Here is a 26,066-nt window from a genome sequence, read left to right as displayed (position 1 = left end):
TTTTATGATTGATATTGGAATTTATTGGAATTTTCAAGTTTTTTGCTTGTGAAAATTGTATTTATGAAAGAATTATTGGGTAAATTAAAAGAAGATTTTTTATTATATAAAAAAATATTTTTAAAATTCAAAATTTTTAAATTTTTAAATTTTTTTTTTTATTCTTTAGTTACAGAGAATTAAACCGAGATAATCAACAGATTGATAAGTGACTGATGGTTTTTCCATTTTGGGGTTTTTTTAAAGGATTAGATTTTTTTTATAAAAAAAAAAAATTAGAAAAAAAATTGTAGAAATTTTTTTTTAAATCAAAGATATTTTTTAAGTGTAGTTTTTGTTGTTTGTTCTCTCAAAATATTATTATTAAATTATAAAAAACGTGGAAATTTCCCTATGGAAATTCTCGATTGTATTCCCGCGATCCCATCGATCTCATATCCTCCGGTCAAATACAAAAATTCTAGAAGAGAGTATTTTTTGGACAAAGGATATCGAAAAAGCAGAGAAAGAATATAATTCAATTAAAACTAATAAAGATAAATTACAATGGATTGAAAAACATAACGATTTAAAGAATATGGAAAAAGAAATCGAAAAACACCTTGAAAAAGATTTGGAAGTACGATTTAATCGTCAATATTATTGGTGTAAAAAAGTTGATATGTAAATTACTGATATTTTAATATTTAATTTATCTAAAAGAAGATACTGTATATATTAATTATACCATATTATTATTGTACAGTATATATTTCAACTTGAATAATATAATACTATACCAAATCAAAACGAGATATTATATTTTTCATTACTCGGGTAATCCCGCACAAGAGAAACCCCGTTCGTTGCGACAACAAAAAAAACTTGTTTCCATACGAATTTGGTTTTTTTCTTTGTAAATGAGGAAAAAATAAATAAAGCCACAAGATTCTATCAAGTTTTATCATATTTATCTTTTTCGCCAATAACAACTGATTTAAAAAAAACTTTTTTATTTTTAGTATTGTTCATTCAATCAATGATTATACATATAAATTAAATACAATAAGAAATATTAAAAAACTTTAAAAAAATACCCAGATGTGATTATTTATTTGTATTTTGGGGGTGAAAGTAATAAATCATGATGCATAACAAAAACACAAAGAACACAAAGTCATATTTAAAGTTTATGATCACGAGTATTTAACAAGATGACGTTAAAATTTTAAATGCCGCAGTAAACACAAACGCAAACAAAACTTGAAAATTTTTTGTTATACACCTACGGTTACATTGGTAAGACTTGATAATTTTCAGTAAAATTTGAATTTTGCAAAACTATTGGGGGATCAAATCTCTATAATTTTTTTTTTTTGCGCGTTTAATATATCTTTCGATCCTTATCTTTTATAACGAAATTGATAAAACTTTACGGGGTTAATCACACGCTGCCATGACATGATTGACGTATGACGCACAATAATTATTCAACTGAAACAAATGAAACCCTAAAACCCTTACTTAAATACCTACAATACAAAAATATATCAGATATCGTTAGATCGTTCTGTTATTAAATAATGACGAATTTATAAAAAAAAAAACAAATTAACAGATAAATTTAATGTCAATAAAAAATACTTACGCTTTTGATTCACTTCACGATAATCATTACTTTAATACTTTTAGCGATGCACTGATTTATAAATACTTACGCTTTTGATTCACTTATCACTTTTAACGATGCAGTGATTTACTGCTTACACGCTAAGCGCCCAAGTCGCTAACAAATATTAATTTGCACGTATAATCAAATGTTCTTCTCACTTCACTCCTTCAATAATAATGAATTTATTCATAAAATTCAAAGCCTGTAACTTATTAAAGGAAAGGAAAGAAGAATGAATATATGATATGCATCATTTTGGAGTAACATATACAAAAATATCAAAATACTCACTTTATAAACATTACTCATTCTTTTCATTAAATCCATTTCCAAAGTCAAATTATCGTATATAAACCACTCTCATGATTGTTCTTTAATTCCTCGCCTTAAAAATTACAAAAAATATTTGTAGTCACATGATAAATATATTTTAAATATACCTGACGTTTATTTTTTTTTATTTTTTTTTCACAAAATGATTTTTTTTTTACAATTTTGAATTATTTTTTGTTAAAAAAAAAAGGTTCAATACTACAAAAAAGAAAAATTGGGAAAAGAGAAAAAGATGAAAGAACAAAAATAAAATAATATATATATATAAGAATATTTAAAGGGAGGGGGGGGGGGAAGATGCTGAAAATATTTACAGAAATGGATAATAAAAGTAAGTAAATAAATAATAATAAAAAATAAGAGCAATAATTGAAAGAAAAGAAAATAAAAAAAAATAAGAAGAAAAAGTGATATTATAAAATAAAGTAAAAAAAATTTTTTTTGTAAAAAAAAATACGATGAAAATTATACATTGTTATTTGAAACAAAGATATTACGTTCACAGCATTAAATACAACAAACATCCTTAACCAATCAAAACTAAATCCTTCAACCCTTTTTTTTTTTATAAGGGACAAAATGTTCGAGAAGGAAATAAAAATTCTACTAAATTTCTAATATTGTAAAAGTGTAAATATTTTTTTTGCATGTGTATTAAAATATATATGCGTTAAAAAATTATAATAAACCAAACCCTAAATAAATAAATAAATGTATATATAAGGGAATATAAAGTAAATAAATGAAATTAATTAATAAACAAAATAAACCTGTTTATATAATAATGGTTTTTTACCAAAGATTATAAAAATTTCTATTATCTTGTTTATAATAAATATTAAAGTGCTTACTAGCATTCTTTAATACATCAATGGAAGCAACTTCTAAAAGAATGGAATTACGAGATTTCTTTTTAGGGGTAGGAGAATGTTCGGGAGGGATATATAACTTAATTTGTGTTTGATTTTTTGTATAATCAATTAGGAAATTTATAAAATCATCAGGATAAGTTTTTGATTGATGTAATTCTAATTTATAAAGATTTGTTTGACTATTTTCTAAAAGGATTTTCAAAAAATCAAAAGAAATGTTGAAATTTAAACATAAAGATCTTAAAGAATTAGGGATTGATTGTACAAATTGTTCTATAGTTGAATGATTGAAAAGAAATTTCTCATGATGTCCAAGAGTTAAAACTTTCAAATTACGAAGATTTGAAATTAATTTTGGTAAAGATTCAGAAATATCTTGATAAGCACAAAGTGATAAATGAGTAATATTTGGACAATGTTGAGTAATTTCTTCAACAATTTCTGTAGTAACACCTTCAATAGTAAGTTTTTGTAAATTTTTGTTACACATTTGTAATAAAGTTGTTTTAATATAAGGACAATTTCCATAACCATTACCCAATTGTAAATTCTTAATATTTAATTGATTACAAGAAAGTTCACATGGTATTGGAGAAATTGGACATCCAACTAATTCTAAAGTTTCTAAATTTGACCATTTTAATAAACCTTGTACGAGAGAATCATCAAAATGTGTTAGACCCCAGAGATTTAATCTTTTTAATGATCTATTTTTTAATGCTGAATGTATTGAATATTTTGAATCCCAAAAATAATTTGACATATAAGAAACTAGATTCTTTTGAGAATAAATCAATTTATATAAAGCCATATGAACTTGTGGTGGAAATTTATGAATATGAGGAACATCAATTTTCATATGTTGAATATTTGTAGCAGATCTTGACATCGTTAAGAAAAGATTTCCTAATATTTCATAATCATTCTCCAAATCTTCTTTCATTGTCGTACGAATACATAATTCAAAACTTTGCAGATTACATAGCGCGTTAACATTTTTCATACATAAAGCGTCAATCATTTCCATTAAAGGTAAACTATCCTCATCATAACAAATTTTCAAACTTCTTAACCTATCACATTCACTAAATAATAAACTTGTCATCTCCTTAGCAACATCAAAATTAGGCCGAGTGGCGCAGTAATCCTGAACTATTGGTTCGATACATTTATTGACAGCTTTGTATAAAATATTTCTAGGCATTACACTATAACGATCCTTAGCCATTGGTCCAAATAACATTTTAATAGGTTTACATAATAAATTTAAAGGGTCAAATCTACTTTCAACAACGTTCATCTTTAACCATGAATTTAAAGCTTGTCGAAATTTTTCACTATCAAAACTTTTTAAATATGTTGGATAATCGAAAAATGGATTTGGATGATGAGGTAATTTGATTCCTGCAAGGATAAACCGAGATTTCTCTTTTTCTGGAAGACAATAAATGTATGTCTGAATTATAAGGTCATAATTTTCTAATGAAGCCATATCAAAAGGTTGTCTCCATAATAGTGGAACCACTATTTTACACCAAAGTCGGTTAACGAAAAGTAAGGAATAAAGTGTAGCCCGGTCATTTTTAAAATATCCTAATATTTCTCGAAGTGAGTCCAAGGATAAATTTGATGGTAATCCTAATATGCTTTTTTGGTTAGAACTCATGATGTAAACGACTTTTTTAATAATAAAAATTCTATTCAAAGTGTATTTGTGTGTATATGTATATATATGTATATATGCTTTTGTATATATAGAGTTAAAGAAAAATATATTTTTATGCTTCTATCTAATAACGTTTCAAACGATGAAGCATTAAAAAATTTAAAAAAAAGATAAATAATTTTTTGTTTTTTTTTTTATTATTTTTATACAAGAGGAAAGAAAAAAAGAAATTATTGAGTGGAGTTCAAAAGGAATTATTCTGTCACCATTTACTTTATATAATATATATCTGTACTTCTGATTCCGATACCAATTTTGGGTGGTTCAATCAAAAAATAAATATCGAAAGAGAATGTACTCTATTTTTGGGAGAGTTTCAATAAACAAACAACCTGTATATTAAAATAAAATAATAGTATGAATTGAAAAAAAAGGACAATTATTTTATACGGAATAAACCGAGTTAGTTATTCTATAAACATATGGTGAATATCATGGGTTACGAGCTAAACATGATGAGAGCACAAATACGCCAGTATAGAGTGTTCGTACATCCACACTAAATTATCTTTGTCCGATTTCGGCCATTTTTTTTGAGTTTCCGCAGTATCTTATGTGACACTACCGTTGAACTTATAATTTTAATTAATAACATATTTTCGCGCCAATTTTGTACGCAGGAGTGATGTGAAAGGGTGATGAAATTTTAACCCCTGCACATCCTTTTTAAGGTTTTATTATCATATCGAGCAATTTTTCTTTGTTTTTTCCCTTTTATATACAATAATATTTTCGTAAGTTTTAATGAAAATTTTAATTATTATTGTTTTTATTGTTTTCTATTAATAGGGAAAATATTATATTATTATTATCTATTATTTATAAATAAAAACATATCCTTATTTTTAATGTTTCATTAAAAGAAACAAATTATTTATTTTATTTAATATATTAATATATTATTTAGTTTAATCATTTCCGAAAAAGAAATTCAAAAAAGAAAAAAAAAACTACTTCTTTTTTTCCTTCAAGAAAGTATTGGTTTTATTATTATAATAAAAAAAATAAATTTTTACGCACAATGATGTTTCTTTATTAACCAATAGGGGTATTTGTGTCACATATTTTAATAATAAACACATTGAAAATTAAACTTTCAGGAAAAACATTTAATGATGAACTCTTGTGAAATGTTTATATATGGAATTTAACGTCTAAATTTGAATATTGATACTAAACTATTTTAACTTAGTATAAAATTATCTAAAAAGAAATTTTCTCTTGTAATATTTTTTAAGTACTCCTTTATAATCATTCGGTTATAAAATTCCTTTTCTTTCAGAGCTCTACCATTCTCAGAATTTTCTTATGCACGGCGTAAATATTATATGAGAGAAATATCAACAATCAATTTTTTCTATAAATTATTATTTTTTTTATTTGTTTTTTTTTTAGAATAAGTGAATAAGTGGATAAAGTGGATATCCAATAAAATTTCTTTCTTGTTTACAATTTTATTTTAAAATTTTCTCAAACCTTACCATACTTATGCATATATCTATCCTTTATTATAATCAGGTATTGGCGTTTAATAGTAAACCGTTTATTAATATTAATATCATATCATCATCATTGCATTAATCTACATATTACTGCGTCATTAATCATTTTCATCAACTTTTTATTCTCAATTAAGAAATGTTCTAACCACGATACTATCCACGAGAATTCTCGCACAGACTTGATCTTAATTTTTAAAGGATTAGCAATTATAATGAATAATATATAATGCACATTTATTAGGTTTATTCGTTATAAAATATTCATCTACAAAGAGTTTCGTAAAAAGCAGATATTTTTAAAAGCCGAATATGTATTGGTTTAAAATTATATGTTCATTATGTAAGAATTATGCAAACAATGGTTTGGGGTTATAATATTTATTACTGCGGCTTGTATCCCTTCAAATCGCTGATCATAAGAACGAAATAATTCCTTTTCGTGTCATCTTAATGACATTATTTTTCAAAGATTTGATTTCTTTAATCATCTAAATTCAATCCATTCATCTTTTCAATCCTGTTAAAAAAAATAAATAAATAAAATTATTAAAATTATTAAGTTTTTTTTTTAAAAAAAAAAGAGGGTTGATAAATATACGTACCAATTTTCATTAGAATTTGGCCCTATTTCTTCTACTTTTTCATGTGACTCATGATTGATATTCATATGATCTTGAATTATATCACACTGTTCAATATCATATTCATGTTCTTCAATTATCTCTTGTTGTTGTTGTTCAAAGATTTCAATAGTTTCGATAATCTCTTGACGTGATTTATTTACTTTATTGATACACCAATTACCTTTAAAAGAAAAATATTCGTTTCAGAATAGAAATTCATTCATTACTAAATAAAGTTCACAAAGAAAAAATTGATTTTTTTTTTACATCTTAAAACAATTTCCACAATAATAACAGAAGGTGCAAGAATAAATCCAAGCAAAAAATACAATGTCAGTACGAAAAATTGTTGAATAAATTGAAACAAACACTTCATTTTATTATTATTATTACTATTCAATTCTTTATAATTTCGCGTGGAATTTTTTTTTTAAAAAAAAATCCTTTATTTATTAAAAAAAAAAGTAAAATGATGGACTATTGCCGATCAAAAGATTCAGTAATTATATAAAAGGGCAGATCATGTGAATTACGTGATTTATGCAATATATTTTATATAGCAGTGTTGGCTGACGATCATAGGTCATTTGGTCATTTTGAATTGTAAGATCATATGATTTTTGTCATAATTATCAACCAATCAAATCGCATTATATAATAAATGTATTTTTGGTTTTTTTTTTAAAAATAATAAAATAAAAAATAAAAAATTTGTATTAACTATTCATTTTTAAAAACTTTTTTTTTAATTTATAGCTCTCATTTAAGTTTACAAATATAGCTTTATAAAACAAAAAAAAAGTTTGTTCAAATTGAATCACTAGAAGCTAAAATAATTGTATGATACTAAATTACTAATAATTATTATATATATTATAATTATTATAATGTAATTATTTGACTTCTAGTGATCCAATTTTAATAAACTTCTTTTTAATTATGGCTCTCATTTAGCTTTAAAAATTTAGTTTTACAAAACAAAAAAAAGTTTGTTCAAATTGAATTATTAGAAGCTAAGATAATTATATAATATTAATTATTATATATAATAAAAATTTTTTAGCTAATCAGATTTCAATCAGGTACAGAATTGGCTGATTTTTGGTACACTTTTTAAATGAATTGTTAATCATATAAAACCAATGTCATTTAGTGATAAGATTATATTAATAACTAAAATATTATATGAAAAGTAGAAAAAAAAAAAATATAAAACTTGAATTAGATTTAAAAAAGTTTTAAGCTATGCTTGAAAATGCTAAACCATCATTAAAAGAATTTTTTGAAGAATTATATAATTCAATAATTCCAGAAAGAAAGTCTGCTTAACAAAAAAAGAGAATAAAAAAAAGTAATTAATATATACTATGCAATAATATTAATACATAATAAATTTATAACTATTATCTATTAGAAATTAGATGCATCATATGATACAAGCTGAATCCCTATAAAAAGTATTATACTTAAAATATACTTAAAATATATTTAAAATATACTTAATTTAAAAATTGCAAAATACTTATAATATATTTTTAATATATCTAAAATATACTTAAAATTATCTTAAAATATATGTCTAATATATTTAATTTTTGCCCATATACTTAAAATATATTTAAATTATATTTAAATTAAAATTTAAGTATATTATAAGATTATTATAAGTATATTTTTTACATACTTAAAATATACTTAAAATATATTATGAAATATATTATAAGAATATTTTAAGTATGTAAAAAATATATCTATAATGAACTTAAATTTTAATTTAAGTATTTGGGCAAAAATTAAATATATTAGAAATATATTTTAAGATAATTTTAAATACATTTTAAGTATATTATAAGTATTTCGCAATTTTTAAATTAAATATATTTTAAGTATATTTTAAATATATTTTAAAAAGTTTTTAATTATATTTTAAATATAAATACTTTTTATAGGGAATTAATACAATGAATAATGCTGATATTTTAGTTTGTTACAAAACTATTAAAAATTATAAGAAATGATAGTTAATATATATCCAAAAAATATTCAAAAGTATTTTACTGGAAATGTAAGTATTTTTTAATATAATTTTTAATTAATATTTAACTAAAACTTATTTTTAACAATAGTTTTTTTATATATAATCTTTTGATAATTATTATAATATATATAGAATAAGACCTGATACTGTATTTTTTTTCAAGTGCAATTTATTTTGTAATATATATTTGCAAGAAAATTTCAAACTGTATTTTAATTCCAATAAATTACAATAGAAACTTAATTCATAATTCTATTAATATAAATCATAGATGTATTCTTAATTTACTGGTATTTAACTAGAAAATATAATTATGAAATTTTTGATTTTTTCTATACATAAAGAAAAAATTAATAAATTATTTTACAAAATATAAAATTCAATAATTTTGATCAGGGATATATAAAAAAAATCTGTATCTGAACTTTTCTTCATTATAGCAAGTTATTTACTATATAAAAATTCATTATGGAGAGGGTGAACTGTATATCTAAATATAAATATAAATAATTTAATTATTTTTATATATTAAATTATTGTAATGCGATTATCACGGGGGTTTTCTTTAGCTGGCCTAAATAAAAAACAAAAATGAAGGTTACACAAAATGATAAACAATAGAGTTACACACGGAGAAAGACTGAAAGTAAGAGAACAATGCCAAGTCCTGAGCATTCTTCTCAAAAATAATCAGAACAACAACGTGTCATCCTTCATACAGTACGTGAGTAATAAACAATCACAACAAATACAAAACAAAAATAAGACAAATAGTAAAACAAATACAGGAAATACACACCTAGAAACAACTGAATTAGCGTATGAAAAGGGGATTTCTAAAAAGATCCAGACAATTTAGAGGAAATAGTCGAGTCTTTGACAAACGAAGAAAACATTAATGTATTCTTAGCAAGACAAAGATTAAAATTTACTAAAGGGAATCTAAATAATCAAAAGACGAAGGATTCGATGTATTTAGATTTGCATATAGCAGCACATAATATAGATGGGATAGCTAGTACTCCATCTATACAAAAACTTCACAGTCTGTTGGAATTTATCGAAGACAATAACATCGATATTATGGCTATATCAGAAACTAATATAGACTATTGACAGGAATACTTTATAAATCAGGATATTAAGTCAAAGGTGTACTCGATAATATTCAGTGAACGAGATCAAAAAACCAAAGGATCAGGAACGGCACTTGTATTCATGTCAGATGGATGAAACATTACTATGCAGTAGAACGTATATCTCCATATATCATAATAGTTAAATTTTTATTTATACAGAGAGAAATATGGATCTGGTCGATATATGCCGCTCCTAACAATCAAGATATGAGGAAAAACTTGATTGACGAATTGAAAATGGCTATAGAAGGACATAACCGATCAATTCACAACACCGTAGTATTACACGTTGTATTAGGTGACTTTAACGATACAATTGACAATAAAATAGACCACTCGCCTAGTACTGAACAACCAGGATCACAATTTCTGATACAGTTAGCGTAACTGGGACTTTATGACGTTTGCCGAGCTCTTTATCCGGATACAGAGCTATTCACACATGAGAAGTGAGATAAAAATAAAGATAAGTCAAAACCTATCTCGAGATCAAGAATTGATCAAATCTGGATCACACATGAGGCCGATGTTATTCCAGTAGAATTTTCGGTGCACTCATCACAGATGATCACAAATAGCCATCATAGCATTATTTCAACAATGGTAAATATATCAGGATTTATTAAAAATAACTTCCAGCATTGTGTCCCAGATCAGATACGGGATTTAAATGTAGATGATAGACATCAGAATAATCGCATAGTGGACATCAGTAAAATAAATAATTTACAATGGAAGAATTTTACCGAAACACTAGACAGAGAAATAGAGGCATAGGACTTTCAACAATGCATGTTATCGTTTTATTGCAGGTTTATCAGCTAAAGGACGCATAGCCAAATGGTTTCAGATGTTGACCCAATGGATCAAGGGAATATCGATAATAGAAATATCCAGATTTTCCATATCTAATTTCCTGGATAATATATTATAGCCAGTATCAGAGGTAGAGCTCCGAATAGGGATCGGAAAAGATTCGATTAAAATCGAAACTATCGAAAATCGATAAGAATCGATTTTAAATCGAATCTCGAATAAAAATCGAATCTACTTATTGTGGCGCTGTAAACGGCCGAATATCAAGCACAAAAAGATGATAAAATTCAACCGCCAAATGTAATTATCAAGTATTAAGAACAAACAAATTAATCGTGGATTGGTGTGGATGGATAAATAATTAGCCGAAAAGGATAAACATTTAAGAAGAGTAATGATCTACATGATGTAATATTTATTGAATGATTGACAAAGAACCAATAGGATAAATAGAGTCGATCATTTGCGGCTTAGCGATCTTTAACAATAAGAACAATAAGAAAGAATAATTATAAGCCACAAAAGATAAATTATAAGCAAAACACATAAAATGGATTAAAAGAATATATAAAATAATGTCGGAAAGATTAAAGAACACAAAATAATATAAAAGATAATATGAAAAGATAGTATAAAGATGGAACATAAAAAATAACTTATTAAAAAGAACATATATAAAAAGATAACACAGCCACAAAAGATGGATTATATCTTTACGACATAATATTTGAAGGATTATTTTTAAGAAAAGATAGCGCAGCCATAAAAGATGGGTTATAAATTATTTCTTTACGATGTAATATTCGAATAATAGAAAAGATAATATATAAGATAGCATATTAAAAGATAGCGTATTTAAAATATAGATAGTATATTAGAAAGATAGTTCAAAGATAATATGTAAAGAACATAAAAGATAGAATAGAAAGTAGCATAAAAATTGTATATATAGAGAACGGAATTCAAAATAATTCCATAGTTCTCATCCACAGAACTCAATAAAAATATAAGTTTCATTTAATTATTTGTTAGTAAAGTTTAATATTAATTGAAGGTAATAGGTTCGCCCTAAACTTTAATTAATGTTCGCTTAATTAATTTTAATTAAATAAATGAAAATTTTAAGATGAATTAAATATATGTTTTGAAAAGTAATAATTCGTAGCGAGAGCTAACGAAGTTTGAAATTAAAGGTAAAAGTGGATATAATTTGGGGAAAATTTAGAGAAGTTAAATTTTATTTTATATTGTTCGACGTTTTATATTATTAACGCTATTTATTTTGTGAACCAAGAATGTTGTTGTTATATGTTGTTGTATGTTGTTCGTTGATTATGTTGTTTGATTATGTTGTTGATTAATTGTTCGCTCGTTTAATTGTTCGTTCGTTCGTTTATCCGTTCGTTCGACCATGAGAATGCCCGTTCGATGTGGCAACTCTGTAAATTGATGACAGAGGGAATTGGGGAATCTCATATGGTGCATGCTCGCAAGAAAGGAAATGATCATCATCACATGATTATTATTATAATGAATATGAAAATTTAATTTCGTTAGTAAGTCACTGATAGGTATTATTAATCAATATTTTATTTTTAGAATTTATTTTTAGATTTCAGGTTTTGACGAGTTCAAAAGGAACCAATAAATCAACAAGGATTTAATCGAGTTAAAAACTTGGAAAGGTGAAAGATTGGAGTTTGTTGTTGTGCAAGTAATCATTTAATTGATAGAAAGCACAAGAATATTTCTTTCGGGAATAAAGTACCTGAGAAATTTCATAAGGAGATGGGGAAGTGAAAGATGAATTTTGAAATAAAGATTAATAATGGGAGAACACCAATGTATTATCCGGGGTTCATCTGTGTGGTATGGGTTACCTCTGAGTTTGAATTTTGGATAAATGCTCGAGATTGGAAAATTTTTATTCTTCGACATTAAAGATTATAACGTATGGGTTACGTCAAATCTGGATACCCAGCTCAATAACACGTGAATTGCTTTGGGGACGGGGAATGAAAATTGTAAAGACACCTACTATCAAGAAACATTGGATGGATAAAATGGGACAAACCTGTAAACTATCATGCTTTGACCGAAGGGAAAAAGATAGAGATAAGCCCAGTATAGGTCCACCAATTTAAGAAAGTTGGTTTAGATGAGTTTTATGGATAGCTGATGACTTTTGAAACTGGATTTCGGAAGATTAGATTCACCCGTTAAGAGACGAGTCGGCCAACGAAGGAGGAAAAGACGGATATGTTGTATTGTTACAGGTCCTAGGCTACATTTCAGATGAGGGTTCCTGGTGTAGTGTCCTAGTTCACGCTTTCATTACAATGTTCCGTTAAAAGAAGAAAAAAAATAGAAGGATATTTACACATTAACGAGCCGTATAATGAACATTACGTGCAGTATTTAATAATAGAGTAAAATCCGAAAAGAAGGACATTTATTTAAAAAAGAAGAACATTTATTTGAAAAAGAATATTTATTTGAAAAAGAACATGTATTTGAAAAGAAAGACATTTATCTGAAAAGAACGACGTTTTGTGTGTTATAGATTAATTTATATAATATAGAATATATAGTAAGAAGGATTTATGTGGACGATAAGAAAGATTGGAAATTCGCAAACCTTAAAACTCCAAAATTTTCATAAAGTTTGTGATATGTGAAATTATGGATCTTGGTGACAAAAAGATGTGACAAAAAGATGTGACAAAAAGAGGTGATAAGTGAAACTATGAATCACGGTGACGAAAAGATGTGACATGTGAAATTAGGGAAATTGGTGATAAAAGATAAATTTTATGGCGCAGTAAAAAAACCTCCGCAGCCTGAGGAGATTGTGGACTTAGAAAAATTTTTGAAATTTCGAGGCGCAGCAAAAATTAATAGTAAAATATGACGAAGTAAATATATAGAACCGAAAGATGGAATCTAAGATTGAAAGAAGTAATCTATTTAAAGATGAAAGAATGTTTAGAAGATCAAAAATAGAAATGATAAGAGTGAAATATATATATATAGAGAGAGGAATCCGATTGAGATTCTGGATGGATATTCATAGCAATTTAACTAAAGCATATAATGGAATGGTACCATCAATGGGAAAGCGAATATAGAACACATAAAGAGGAACACGAATTAGGAACGGAAGAATTGGATGAATGTTTAAATTGTGAATTATGTTATCCAATAGTAAATGAACCAATAGTATTCAAGAAATTTTGGGACGCGTTATTTAAATTTGAAGATGCAATAATAATATACAATGACGTAACGATTAAGGGAGTATTAGATTTATTAAGTATGAATAATTCAGAAAGGGAAGATACAATACATAAAGGGAAATGTAGAGACATAATGGATAGAATAACGGAATCAATAAGATATAGAATACAACCAAAAATGAAAGAAAGGGGATTACGAACAATTATATTAGTAATTGTAAGAGACTGTATTGAAAGAAATCTGGGGAATGAAGTATTTGATAGATTAATTGGAAATCCTGAATTAATAGAACACAAATATATTTTGGAAGATTGGGATGTTGAAAGAAGGTTTGAGAAATTTTGGCAATGGTATAGAATCACATCAAAAGAAATTGGACCATTACGAGTAAAGACAGGAGCAATAGAGACGTTTAGGGAGTTACTATATGAAGAAGAAGGAATAGCTATGAATGAGGAGAAAGTAAAGGAACTAATGTCCAAAATAGAATATGAGAACATACACATAGAAAATGTTCACGAATATCACAAGAATATGATGCAAAAGATAATAAGAATATTTATAGATACTAGGGGATTTACAAAAGAACCAGAAGATTCAGAAAGTGAAGATAGTCCAGCAAGTTACGAATTGGAAAATGATTCCGAGGAAGAATTAGAGATAATAATAGGAGATAAATCATGGAAATTTAGTGAATTAAGAAGAAGGTCAAATGTTATGGATGAAGATCAACTGAGGTACATTTGGAAAATAGGAATAAAGTTGATGATAGAAATGGATATATTGGTAACGAGAATATTTATGGATAAAATTCAAGAGATAGAGGAATTGGATGAAAGGGAAAAAGAATTGAGGATAAAAGAATGGTTAGAAAAAGAAACAATAAGATGTGAAAAATGTGGTAATAGAAGGTGCGAAATGGACGAAGCGGATAGCGAATGTGGGGAATGTGTTAAAGAAGCGCAGAAGAATGAACAAGATGAGCTAATAGAATTAAGAAACAACTTAGAAAAATTGGGATATGAAATAGATGTGTCAGAAATTCAAAGAATGAAGAGTTTTGGGGTAAATAATCGAATAATAGTAACTAAAGAATTTGTGGAAGAATATATGGAAATGATAGATTTGGAAGATAAAGAATTAAGAAAAGAAATTCATAAGTGGTTAAACCAGAATACAACTTGGTGCGAAAGATGCGAAATAAGATGGATGAATGATATGTTTAGATTAGGATGGATGGATGATATGTCTAGAGTAAGAGGAATGGTATGCAAAGATTGTGAAGAAGAAAATATCGATGAAATTGATGATCGGGTAAAAAGATTACAGAAGATTTTTGAAGATATTGGAACAATAATAACTGAAGAAGAATTGTTGAGATTAACTAGTATGGGATATACAGATGGAGAAATTTTAGATAAAGAATTCATTGAAATCTTTCAAGAAAATAAAGATGAGTCGGAAAAAGAATTGAAGAAAAAATTAGATAAGTTGTTGAAAGAACAAGCGGGAATAATAGATAGTGAAGAAAGTGGCGAAAGAAGCGATAATGAAGAATCAGAAGAAGATAATACAGATGATTCAGAAAAGATTGGAGAAATACTAAGTCCGGATGAAAGATGGGATGAAGATATTGAAAATTTTAACGAAGAAGAGTTTGAAGATGAAGTTGAAAATGTTATAAATAGAGGGGATAGCGACTTAGGTCAAAATTCAGATACGAATAGTTCATTAAATATTAAAAATTCTGACAACGAAAGTGAATTATCTGATTACAATTTACAAGATTTATTTCAAGAGAATATATTGAATATGGCAACTGAGAATCAATTAAAGAGAGCGTTAGAGAACGCTTTAGGCTATCCGGCTAATACTTTGAACGCAGCAGTAGGAGCAGGAGGAAGTTTGATAGATAGGATCGAAAATGCAGGAAATGAAGCAGGAGGAACAATTAGTATACCACTCTTTTATGGAAGAGAAGATGAAGATGTTACTGATTGGGTTAGACAATTCGAGGTAGCATTTGCAGCAGTCGGAAAAGCAGCGGGAGCTAATGGCGTAAGACAAGCGGTATACGCAGCAGCACATTTAAGAGGAGCAGCAGCGCAATGGTATAATGAAATGAAAGAAGTAAATGCAGGTCACTTAGTGAATTGGGCAGATGCAGATAATGATAATGATTTAAAGCATAGAATAAAAAGAAGATTTACCAGAGAGGATGTTAGAAGAAAGAAAATGCTAGAATTAAGAAAAACTCGACAAGGAACAAATGAAAGTGTTGAAGAATATACAAGAAGATTTAGACAAATATTAAGAATAGCAACTAGAGGACATGCATTAGCAGATGAATATCAAGTAGATTTTTACATCGAAGGATTAGAACCAACAATAGGATATCAAGTTAGAAGACAGAATCCAGCGAACTTAAATGGGGCGATAGAAATAGCAGTAAGAGAAGAAGGTGCAAAAGACGAATTTTTAAGAAAAGCAATAGGAACACCAATTAGTACGAAAATAGATATCGGAAAAGATGACAATAGACAAAATATGTTCGCAAAACCATTGAACGAAAATTATGAGGACGAATTAGCTGAAATGTTTAAAGAGAAGGCGAAAATTAGTAAATTAGAAAGAATGGTAGCAAATATGGAGAGAAGATTAAACAACGATAATAGGGATAGGTATCAACCAAATATGGGAAGGAGATTAAATAATGGTAATAGGAATAGTTATCAATCAAACCAGAATAGGGTACCAACGTGTTTCGGATGTAATAGAATGGGGCATTACAAGAATAATTGTCCCGAAGGAAGGAATGCGAGAGTAAATATGATGGACGAATATGATGATCAAGAAGAATATTATTATGATGAATATGGATACGAGGATCCACAATATAACGAAGTATATTATGCACAAGGCTATTACGATGATTATGAAGATAGAGAATTAAATTATCATAATGAGTTATACGCAAAGGATGACGCAGTAAAAGGAAGAAGACAATCAAGAAGGACGAGTCCAATAGTGGGATATAAAAATAATAATGAAGAGGGAAATTTACAGGAAGAATTAAGAGAAGCAGGAAATAGAATGGATGATAGAGAAATACCAACTGGTATGACAGCACCAAATTATATACCCGAACGAACTGAACAAAATGGGGATAGACCAATAGGACCAAAAGGAATGAGATGGAGTAATAAAAGGCAAGCTTATTATGACCCAACGGAAGGACTAAGAAAATGGAGAGAAGCAGGAGGACCAATGAAGCCCAGGGAGTATGGACCAAGATTAACTGACGGAATACCACCTTATGATATTGTAGGGGATGTGAAAAATTGTAGAGCGAATATAACATATGGACAATTAATAAATGGGAATCCTAAGTATCATAAACAATTGAGAGAAGCAACATATAGACCAAGAAGTATAAACGAAAAAAATTGACTACACTCGGTGGGAACTATGAAAAATGAAGAGAAGAAAACTACAGCAATGAGAACAGAATTAGAAGTTGAAGATCAATTAGTGAGCGTAATAATAGATACGCCGGAGCAGCAGTAAGTGTGATAACAGATAAATTAAGAAGAAGATTGAATATACCTATATTTGGAAAAAGTAAATTTAGATGTACAATAGCAAATGGGCAAAAGATAGCGGCGTTAGGAAAAGCAAATATAACTTTAAGATACAAAGATGAATTAGAGATACTAAAAGAAGTTGAAGTAATAGATTCAGAAGAAGAGGATCTAATTTTGGGAAATGATATATGGAAGCTGTATAATGCAAAAATAAATTTCGAAGATCATACCTTAAGGATAGAAGAACAGGGAGAAATAATAACGATCCCAGTAGGATATGAAAGAGAAGCAATATATGAAAGCGAAGAGAGTGAGGACGATGAAGAATATGAAAGTAACGATGAGGGAGAGGTATTCAAAATGCACCAGAATTTTAAATAGAGAGTCTTGGCTCTGAAGAGAGAGACGGAAAAGATGCTCGAACCAAGTGAAAAATTTATGCAAAAATTAAGTATAGGGAAAGTAGAAGAACCAATTTGGGAAAATATGGTAAAATTATTATTAGAATACCAAGATATTTTGGAATATGACAAAGAAATAGAAGGGAGAACAAAAGCGGCGCAACATGAGATAAAAATAAAAGATGGAGTAGAACCGATAAAACAAAGAAGATACAAGGAAACAGACGAAAAGGCAAAATTTATAAGCGAAGAAGTAGATAAATTATTAAGACAAGGAAGGATAAGAAAATCAAAAAGTCCGTGGAGTTCACCGGTTACATTAGCAGGAAAGAAAACGGGAAAATATAGATTCTGTATTGATTACAGAAAGTTAAACAAGATAACTATAATGGATAGTTTTCCTTTACCAAAAATGGATGAATTGTTAGACAAATATAGAAAAGCAAAATGGTTTTCAAGCATAGATTTAGCAGCAGGATTTAATCAAGTAGAAATGAAAGAAGAAGACAAAGAAAAAACAGCATTTGTATGTTCAAAGGGATTATTTGAGTATAATGTAATGCCATTCGGTTTAACGAACGCACCAGCAACATTTCAAAGATTAATGGATGAAATATTAGAAGAATACATAAATGATTTTGTGGTAGTATATATTGACGATATTATGATATATTCAGGAAATTTGAAAGACCATATGGAACATGTGGAAAAAGTATTAAAGAAGTTACAGGAGAATAATTTGATAATAAAATTAAAGAAATGTAGATTTTTGGAAAGAAATATAGAATTTTTAGGACATATAGTAGGAAATGATGGATTGAGGCCGGACGATAAAAAGATAGAAAAGATAAAAGAAATGAAGGCACCAACAACGGTGAAAGAAGTAAGATCATTTTTAGGACTTTGTTCATATTACAGAAAATTTGTGAAGAATTTTTCAAAGATAGCAAGACCAATAAGCGACTTGAGAAAGAAAGGAGTACCTTTCATTTGGGGAAAAGAACAACAAGAAGCGTTTGAAAAATTAAAAGAAAAGTTAATACAATATCCAATATTGCGACATCCAGATTGGAAGAAAGAATTTTTATTAATAACAGATGCATCAGGAAAAGGATTAGGTGCAGTATTAAGTCAAAAAGATGAAAAAGGAAAAGAAGTAGTAATAGCATATGCAAGTAGAAGTTTATTACCAGCAGAAGAAAATTATCCGATAACAGAATTGGAATGTTTAGGAATAGTTTGGGGAATTCAACATTTTCATAAATATTTAATCGATAGAAAATTTAAAGTAATAACAGATCACAGTGCATTAAAAGGATTAATGAATGCAAAGATACCAAAAGGAAAAAGAGCAAGATGGGTGATGGAATTACAGCAATATAATTTTGAAGTAATACATAGGTCGGGAAAAGAAAATACGAACGCCGACGCATTAAGTAGGTTATTAAAGATAGTAGAGGATCAACCAGAAATAGTAATAATCGATGGAGTAGACGGATTAGGAAAGACAAGTATAGTACAAAATTTAATTGAAGAATGGGAAAAGCAAGGATTAAAAGTAAGATTCAACACTTATAAGAGAAGAAGAAAAGATAAAGATGAATTTTATGAATCAAAGATGGAGACAGAATGGAAATTCAGAAAAGAAGTAGTGGAACAAATAAACAGAAGAATGCTAGAATATGACGAAGATACAGATATAATAATTTTAGACAAATCACCATATTGTGAATATTATTATCAAAAGACGAAAAGTTTTGACAGAGGATTAATTACTCCACATGGAAATCATGAGATGGAAAAAGAAATATTCAGACTGAAAGAAACAATAGACAAATCAATAGTGATATTTTTAGAAAAGGATAGTGATGTATGTTGGAAAAATTACATTGGAAGAGAAACAAAGAAAACGGAAAAATCGTCATATCCAACATTAAAGAAGGATGAATATTTGGACATGGTTAGAATGTTTGAAGAAAATCAGGGCGTGTACAAAGATACTAAAAGATACAGTCGAGTAAAAGTTAAAAATGACAATAGTAGTTGGAGAAAAGTATTTAAAGAGGTGGAGAAATGGAGAAGAGCACAGAACTAAAAATACAGAACACATAACGAAAATAACAAATTTAGAAGCGAAATCAATTAAAGAGGTATTCGATAAGACCCGAGTTCGATTCAATTAGAATTATTACGAACGAGACCCGAGTTCGATTCTTTTAAAGTTATTTGTGAGGTCACAAATAGCGAAGAGGGGGATAATGTAAACGGCCGAATATCAAGCACAAAAAGATGATAAAATTCAACCGCCAAATGTAATTATCAAGTATTAAGAACAAACAAATTAATCGTGGATTGGTGTGGATGGATAAATAATTAGCCGAAAAGGATAAACATTTAAGAAGAGTAATGATCTACATGATGTAATATTTATTGAATGATTGACAAAGAACCAATAGGATAAATAGAGTCGATCATTTGCGGCTTAGCGATCTTTAACAATAAGAACAATAAGAAAGAATAATTATAAGCCACAAAAGATAAATTATAAGCAAAACACATAAAATGGATTAAAAGAATATATAAAATAATGTCGGAAAGATTAAAGAACACAAAATAATATAAAAGATAATATGAAAAGATAGTATAAAGATGGAACATAAAAAATAACTTATTAAAAAGAACATATATAAAAAGATAACACAGCCACAAAAGATGGATTATATCTTTACGACATAATATTTGAAGGATTATTTTTAAGAAAAGATAGCGCAGCCATAAAAGATGGGTTATAAATTATTTCTTTACGATGTAATATTCGAATAATAGAAAAGATAATATATAAGATAGCATATTAAAAGATAGCGTATTTAAAATATAGATAGTATATTAGAAAGATAGTTCAAAGATAATATGTAAAGAACATAAAAGATAGAATAGAAAGTAGCATAAAAATTGTATATATAGAGAACGGAATTCAAAATAATTCCATAGTTCTCATCCACAGAACTCAATAAAAATATAAGTTTCATTTAATTATTTGTTAGTAAAGTTTAATATTAATTGAAGGTAATAGGTTCGCCCTAAACTTTAATTAATGTTCGCTTAATTAATTTTAATTAAATAAATGAAAATTTTAAGATGAATTAAATATATGTTTTGAAAAGTAATAATTCGTAGCGAGAGCTAACGAAGTTTGAAATTAAAGGTAAAAGTGGATATAATTTGGGGAAAATTTAGAGAAGTTAAATTTTATTTTATATTGTTCGACGTTTTATATTATTAACGCTATTTATTTTGTGAACCAAGAATGTTGTTGTTATATGTTGTTGTATGTTGTTCGTTGATTATGTTGTTTGATTATGTTGTTGATTAATTGTTCGCTCGTTTAATTGTTCGTTCGTTCGTTTATCCGTTCGTTCGACCATGAGAATGCCCGTTCGATGTGGCAACTCTGTAAATTGATGACAGAGGGAATTGGGGAATCTCAGCGCAGTTTCGTTAATTTGACCGTAAATTATTATTTGTTCATAATAGTTAATTTTGGCCAAATTCATAATTCCGCCCGCGAATCACGTGACGAAACACAAACTTCCTAAAAAGGAAATTTTATCTCCCAATAAAATTCAAGTTTCCATCGCACAAGGTTGTACAAATTTCCAAAAAAGGAACTTTGTTCGTCGATCACTGTAATTTTTTGTAATCACGTGATATGTGTTTAAACACACCTATTATAAATAGTATAAAAAAAAATCGGTATTTGCGAAACGATTAATCGCGATTAATCGATTTTAGAATCGATTCTAATAATGGGAATCGATTCCAATCCCTAGCTCCGAATGGGTCAGGTCAGGTCAGGTTAATTGATAAACCTGACCTGAAATTTTTTTTCAGGTCAGGTCAGGTCAGGTTATATCAGGTTGTCTGTTTGACCTGACCTGACCTGAAACCTGAAAAATTTCAGGACTATTTTTATTAAAGTATTGAAAAAAAACGGTACAAAACTTTTTTTTTTTAATATAATATTATGAAAAAAATCGTTTTTGCAACATTTTTTATTAAAATATTGAAAAAAAATATTGCAAAACGTTTTTTTTAATATAACATTATGAAAAAAATGTTTTCGCAACGTTATTATTGAAATATCAAAAAAAAACGTTATGAAACATTTTTTTAATATAATATTATGAAAAAACGTTTTCGCAACGTTTTTTCTCGAAATATTGCGATTCAACATTTTTATATTAAAATCATATAAAAAAGTGAATCCCAATACTGCAATTCACTTTTTTATATTGATTTTGTATAAAAAAAGTGAGTTGCGGTATTGCGATTCACTTTTTTATATAAATTCTATATAAAAAAGCGAGTTTCGGTATTGCGATTCACTTTTTTATATTGATTTTATATAATAAAAGTGAGTTGCGGTATTGCGATTCACTTTTTTATATAGATTCTATATAAAAAAAGTGAGTTGCGGTATTGCAATTCACTTTTTTTATATAGAATTAATATAAAAAAGTGAATCGCAATATCGCAACTCACTTTTATTATATAAAATCAATATAAAAAAGTGAATCGCAATATCGCAACTCACTTTTATTATATAAAATCAATATAAAAAAGTGAATCGCAATACCGCAACTCACTTTTTTTATATAGAATCTATATAAAAAAGTGAATCGCAATACTGCAACTCACTTTTATTATATAAAATCAATATAAAAAAGTAAATCGCAATACTGCAACTCACTTTTATTATATAGTAGAATCAATAGTTTCAGGTCAACAGGTCAATCAGGTCAGGTCAATCTTCATACCTGACCTGAATTTTTTTTAAAAATCTCATACCTGACCTGAATTTCAGGTCAGTTCAGGTCAGGTTACCTGAATTTGGCTGACCTGTTCGGAGCTCTAATCAGAGGATAAGCAAAAACATCTGTATGTGATAATAAAAGATAAAAATAATAAATTATCAATAGGACTTGTAAAGAAAAGAACACAATACAGAAAAATGGGGAGAAAATTAAATGTTTAATTATAGAAATATGCAATATTAATATATGTTTAGATAACCCTCAAAAAGCAATTATTCAGAAACAGAAATGTCCAAAGATTATTACAATAGCTCAACATAATGCATTAGTTTTACCAATTTTTATTTGATTATCAACAGGCGCAATTATACATATTGACTGGTATTATATGATAGATTCAGTAAATAGACTTGAAAATATTACAACAAATATCGATATACAACAAATGGAAAAAACACCTACAATTAAATTGGATGGAGATAATTTAGGACCATGGATCAATCGCTGGATAGAACAAGATACATTTAGACAAGAACTTACAAATATACGATATTGGTTAAGATTATTGAAAAACATTGAATATTATACAGATGGATCACTAGCTAATCGAATTATAGATACTAATAATCACTCATATAATATGGTAGATAATACTATTGTAAATTTAGGGGCAGCATTTTATACAAATAACGAAGAAGGAGAATATTCAGTATATTCAAGTCTATCTCTCTGGCCATCATCAACTAGGGCAGAAATAGTAGCTATTTTCTTGGCATTATTAACAGCACCAGAAAATTCTAATGTAACTATATATACAGATAGCTTAGGTGCTATTAATTCAATTAACTCAGCTTTTGATTCAACAACTAGAAAATGGTTAAAAAAAACTAATAACTTGATCATTATTAAAATAATTATGCTAATCAGAGAGGCATCAATAAACATAAAGTTGGTTAAAATAAAGGGACATAGTGGCATTATAGGCAATGATATAGCTAACAAATTGGCAAAAAAAGGACAATGTGGAAATAATCTTTTTAGAAATGATGTAGATTTTATTGATAATATACTATCCTACTTTCCTGTTTTTATAGATAATCCTATTGAAGTTAATATTAGACGATTTATTTTGAAAATATTAGCTACAGGTGAAGCTACTGAATGGTCATTGTTAAAAAATAATCAGGAATTATGTTATGGAGATGTTAATCAGATAGACTGGAAAATTACTTGGCTTATTTTCCATTATTGCAAAGGGTTTCACTGCACTAGTATGCAAACTAACTATTTGTGGACTTTTATAGCAAAACTATTTCATAAAATCCTTCCTTTAGGATCCATTCTAGCATTAAGAAAGCCAAAACTTTATAAGGAGATGAAATGTGTTATGAACTGTAACAAAAAGGAAAATTGGAATCACTTATTTGAATGCCAAGCATATGAATTGATTTGGCAAAAAATTTTGGAGATTACAACAGAAGAATCTATAATTATATGTTTAAAACAAAAGCAAATTAAATGCCAAGGTGAAGATTTTATTAGAAATGTATTACAAGTAAGGTTACTTGCCAAAACCTCTCCAAAATCCTGTGATAAATTTTGGCAAGATTTTACTATATGTTTACTATAGTTTCAGCAGGGTTTCGGCAGTTTCGGCAAATGGGGGTTTCGGCATTTCGGCAAAGTTTTGGCAGGATTTTTAATATGATTTAATATAGTTTCAGCATTTTCCGTATAGGTTTCGGCAGTTATTAAGAAGGTTTCGGCAAGCAACCTTAATTACAAGATATATTAGGAATTACAGCAAAATCAGAAAAATTCCAAAAGTTTTAACACTTGGCATTGGAAGTGAAAGTTAAAACTCATTTAACAACAAAATTACAAAAAGATTTTAAAATAACTCTTAATGAGGCACAGATACTTATGGCTAACATTTTATTATGGAAACCAAGATGTGAACAAGTCATTTTATGGAAAAAAAGAAAAGGCATTACTCAAACAGATAAAATTACTTCTGAACCAAAAATAAAAGACAATTTAAATCAACCTTCAGATAAAGCAAAAGACCACTTAAATTAACCTTCAGATAAAGCAAAAGATATACAAACAAGAAAAGTAGATCAAGTACAAAAGGCAATTCCAATGGTAAAGAAATCAATGGATACCTTTATAAAGAAATACATATATGAGAATTGGATCCCAATAAAGAAGAAGTTTAATAAGGTTACATTATACATAAGCAAAAAATTACTGGAGTAAAATTTTTTTTAAAAAAAAAAAAAAACTTTTTAATTAATTATTTATTAGTAAATTTATTTTACTTTACTTTTATTTTTCCTTTATTTTTCTTTATAGTTTATTTTTAGTTTATAGTATAGTATTTTGGTTTAATTATTTTGGTTTACTTTTATTATTTAATTTTATTCTTAATTTATTTGTGATATAATAGTTAATGTTTGATCGGACTGGCCAGGTGCTGGAAGAGTGGAAGTATCATTTACAGAATAGTTGTGATTATTATATAGTCCAAATATATTCTAATAAAATGATACATGATTCAACATTTAAAAAAAAAAAAAATTGATAATACTCAATTTAATCTTACACTTATATTTTTATATTTTTCAAATATATATCAATTCAAATTAAATAAATAAATAAACATTTATATAATAAAAAATTTTTTTATTGGCATTTTGTTGAGGTACGAATCTTTTTACACTGGCCCATAATAGAATTTAAAAAAAAAGTAAAGTAAAAATTATCCAATTTTTTACAGTAACCTTTATTATAAATAAGCAGAATCTTATTTTGATATTTAATAAACAAATTGTATAATTTTTTATTTAATATTTATATAATTAATTAAATTTTATTTTGTAAACTTAAATATATGATTATTGTAAATTATTAAAATTCTAACATTTATTAAATGAAAATTATACAATTATTTTAATATAAATTTTTAAATTTATTTGAAATTATTTAATTTGTATAATTACTAATCACTTTCACTATATATTTTGCTAAAATATTTTAGCTATTTTGATCACATGATAAATGCTTCAAAACAAAATCTTCTAATTTTATAGATCTGGCTAAATTTAATTTCAAATAAATTGATTCAGATCTACAAAACCTATGAAAGAACTTTTAAGGAATTTTGATCAATTTATATAATTTCAGTAGGACTTTAGAATTTTGAATAACTCATATTTAATATATAATTAAAATTTTAAAGTCTGATTCAAAATTCATATAGGCTGATTTAATGCATTAAATAGTAAATTTGTTATTTATTAAAATTTTTGTTATAAAATTTCAATGAAG

The 26,066-nt window shown here is 27.0% G+C and overlaps 2 protein-coding genes across 2 annotated transcripts; both read right to left on the bottom strand.

The window, feature by feature from the left end:
* Positions 1-2,232: 2,232 nt before the first annotated feature.
* Positions 2,233-4,768, bottom strand: OCT59_011268 (uncharacterized protein). The gene has a single exon (XM_025319451.2). The coding sequence runs from the start codon at positions 4,520-4,522 to the stop codon at positions 2,777-2,779; it is 1,746 nt and encodes a 581-aa protein (XP_025173753.1). The 5' UTR covers positions 4,523-4,768; the 3' UTR covers positions 2,233-2,776.
* Positions 4,769-6,278: 1,510 nt separating this feature from the next.
* Positions 6,279-7,083, bottom strand: OCT59_011267 (uncharacterized protein; the record flags this gene model as incomplete). Its single annotated transcript, XM_025311213.2, has 3 exons — positions 6,279-6,601; positions 6,687-6,888; positions 6,975-7,083. 3 exons carry the CDS (start codon positions 7,081-7,083, stop codon positions 6,565-6,567), a joined length of 348 nt encoding a protein of 115 aa, XP_025173752.1. The 3' UTR covers positions 6,279-6,564.
* Between the last annotated feature and the right edge of the window lie 18,983 nt (positions 7,084-26,066).

The sequence above is a fragment of the Rhizophagus irregularis genome, chromosome 19 (assembly GCF_026210795.1).
Source record: "Rhizophagus irregularis chromosome 19, complete sequence".
NCBI lineage: Eukaryota > Fungi > Glomeromycota > Glomeromycetes > Glomerales > Glomeraceae > Rhizophagus > Rhizophagus irregularis.
Note: the sequence above shows the minus strand (reverse complement) of the source record. Positions and strands in the feature narration are given on the sequence as shown.

What these genes read in the sequence shown, in the direction of transcription:
- OCT59_011268 (XM_025319451.2), bottom strand. Translation starts at nt 4,522, where the DNA reads ATGAGTTCTAACCAAAAAAGCATATTAGGATTACCATCAAATTTATCC.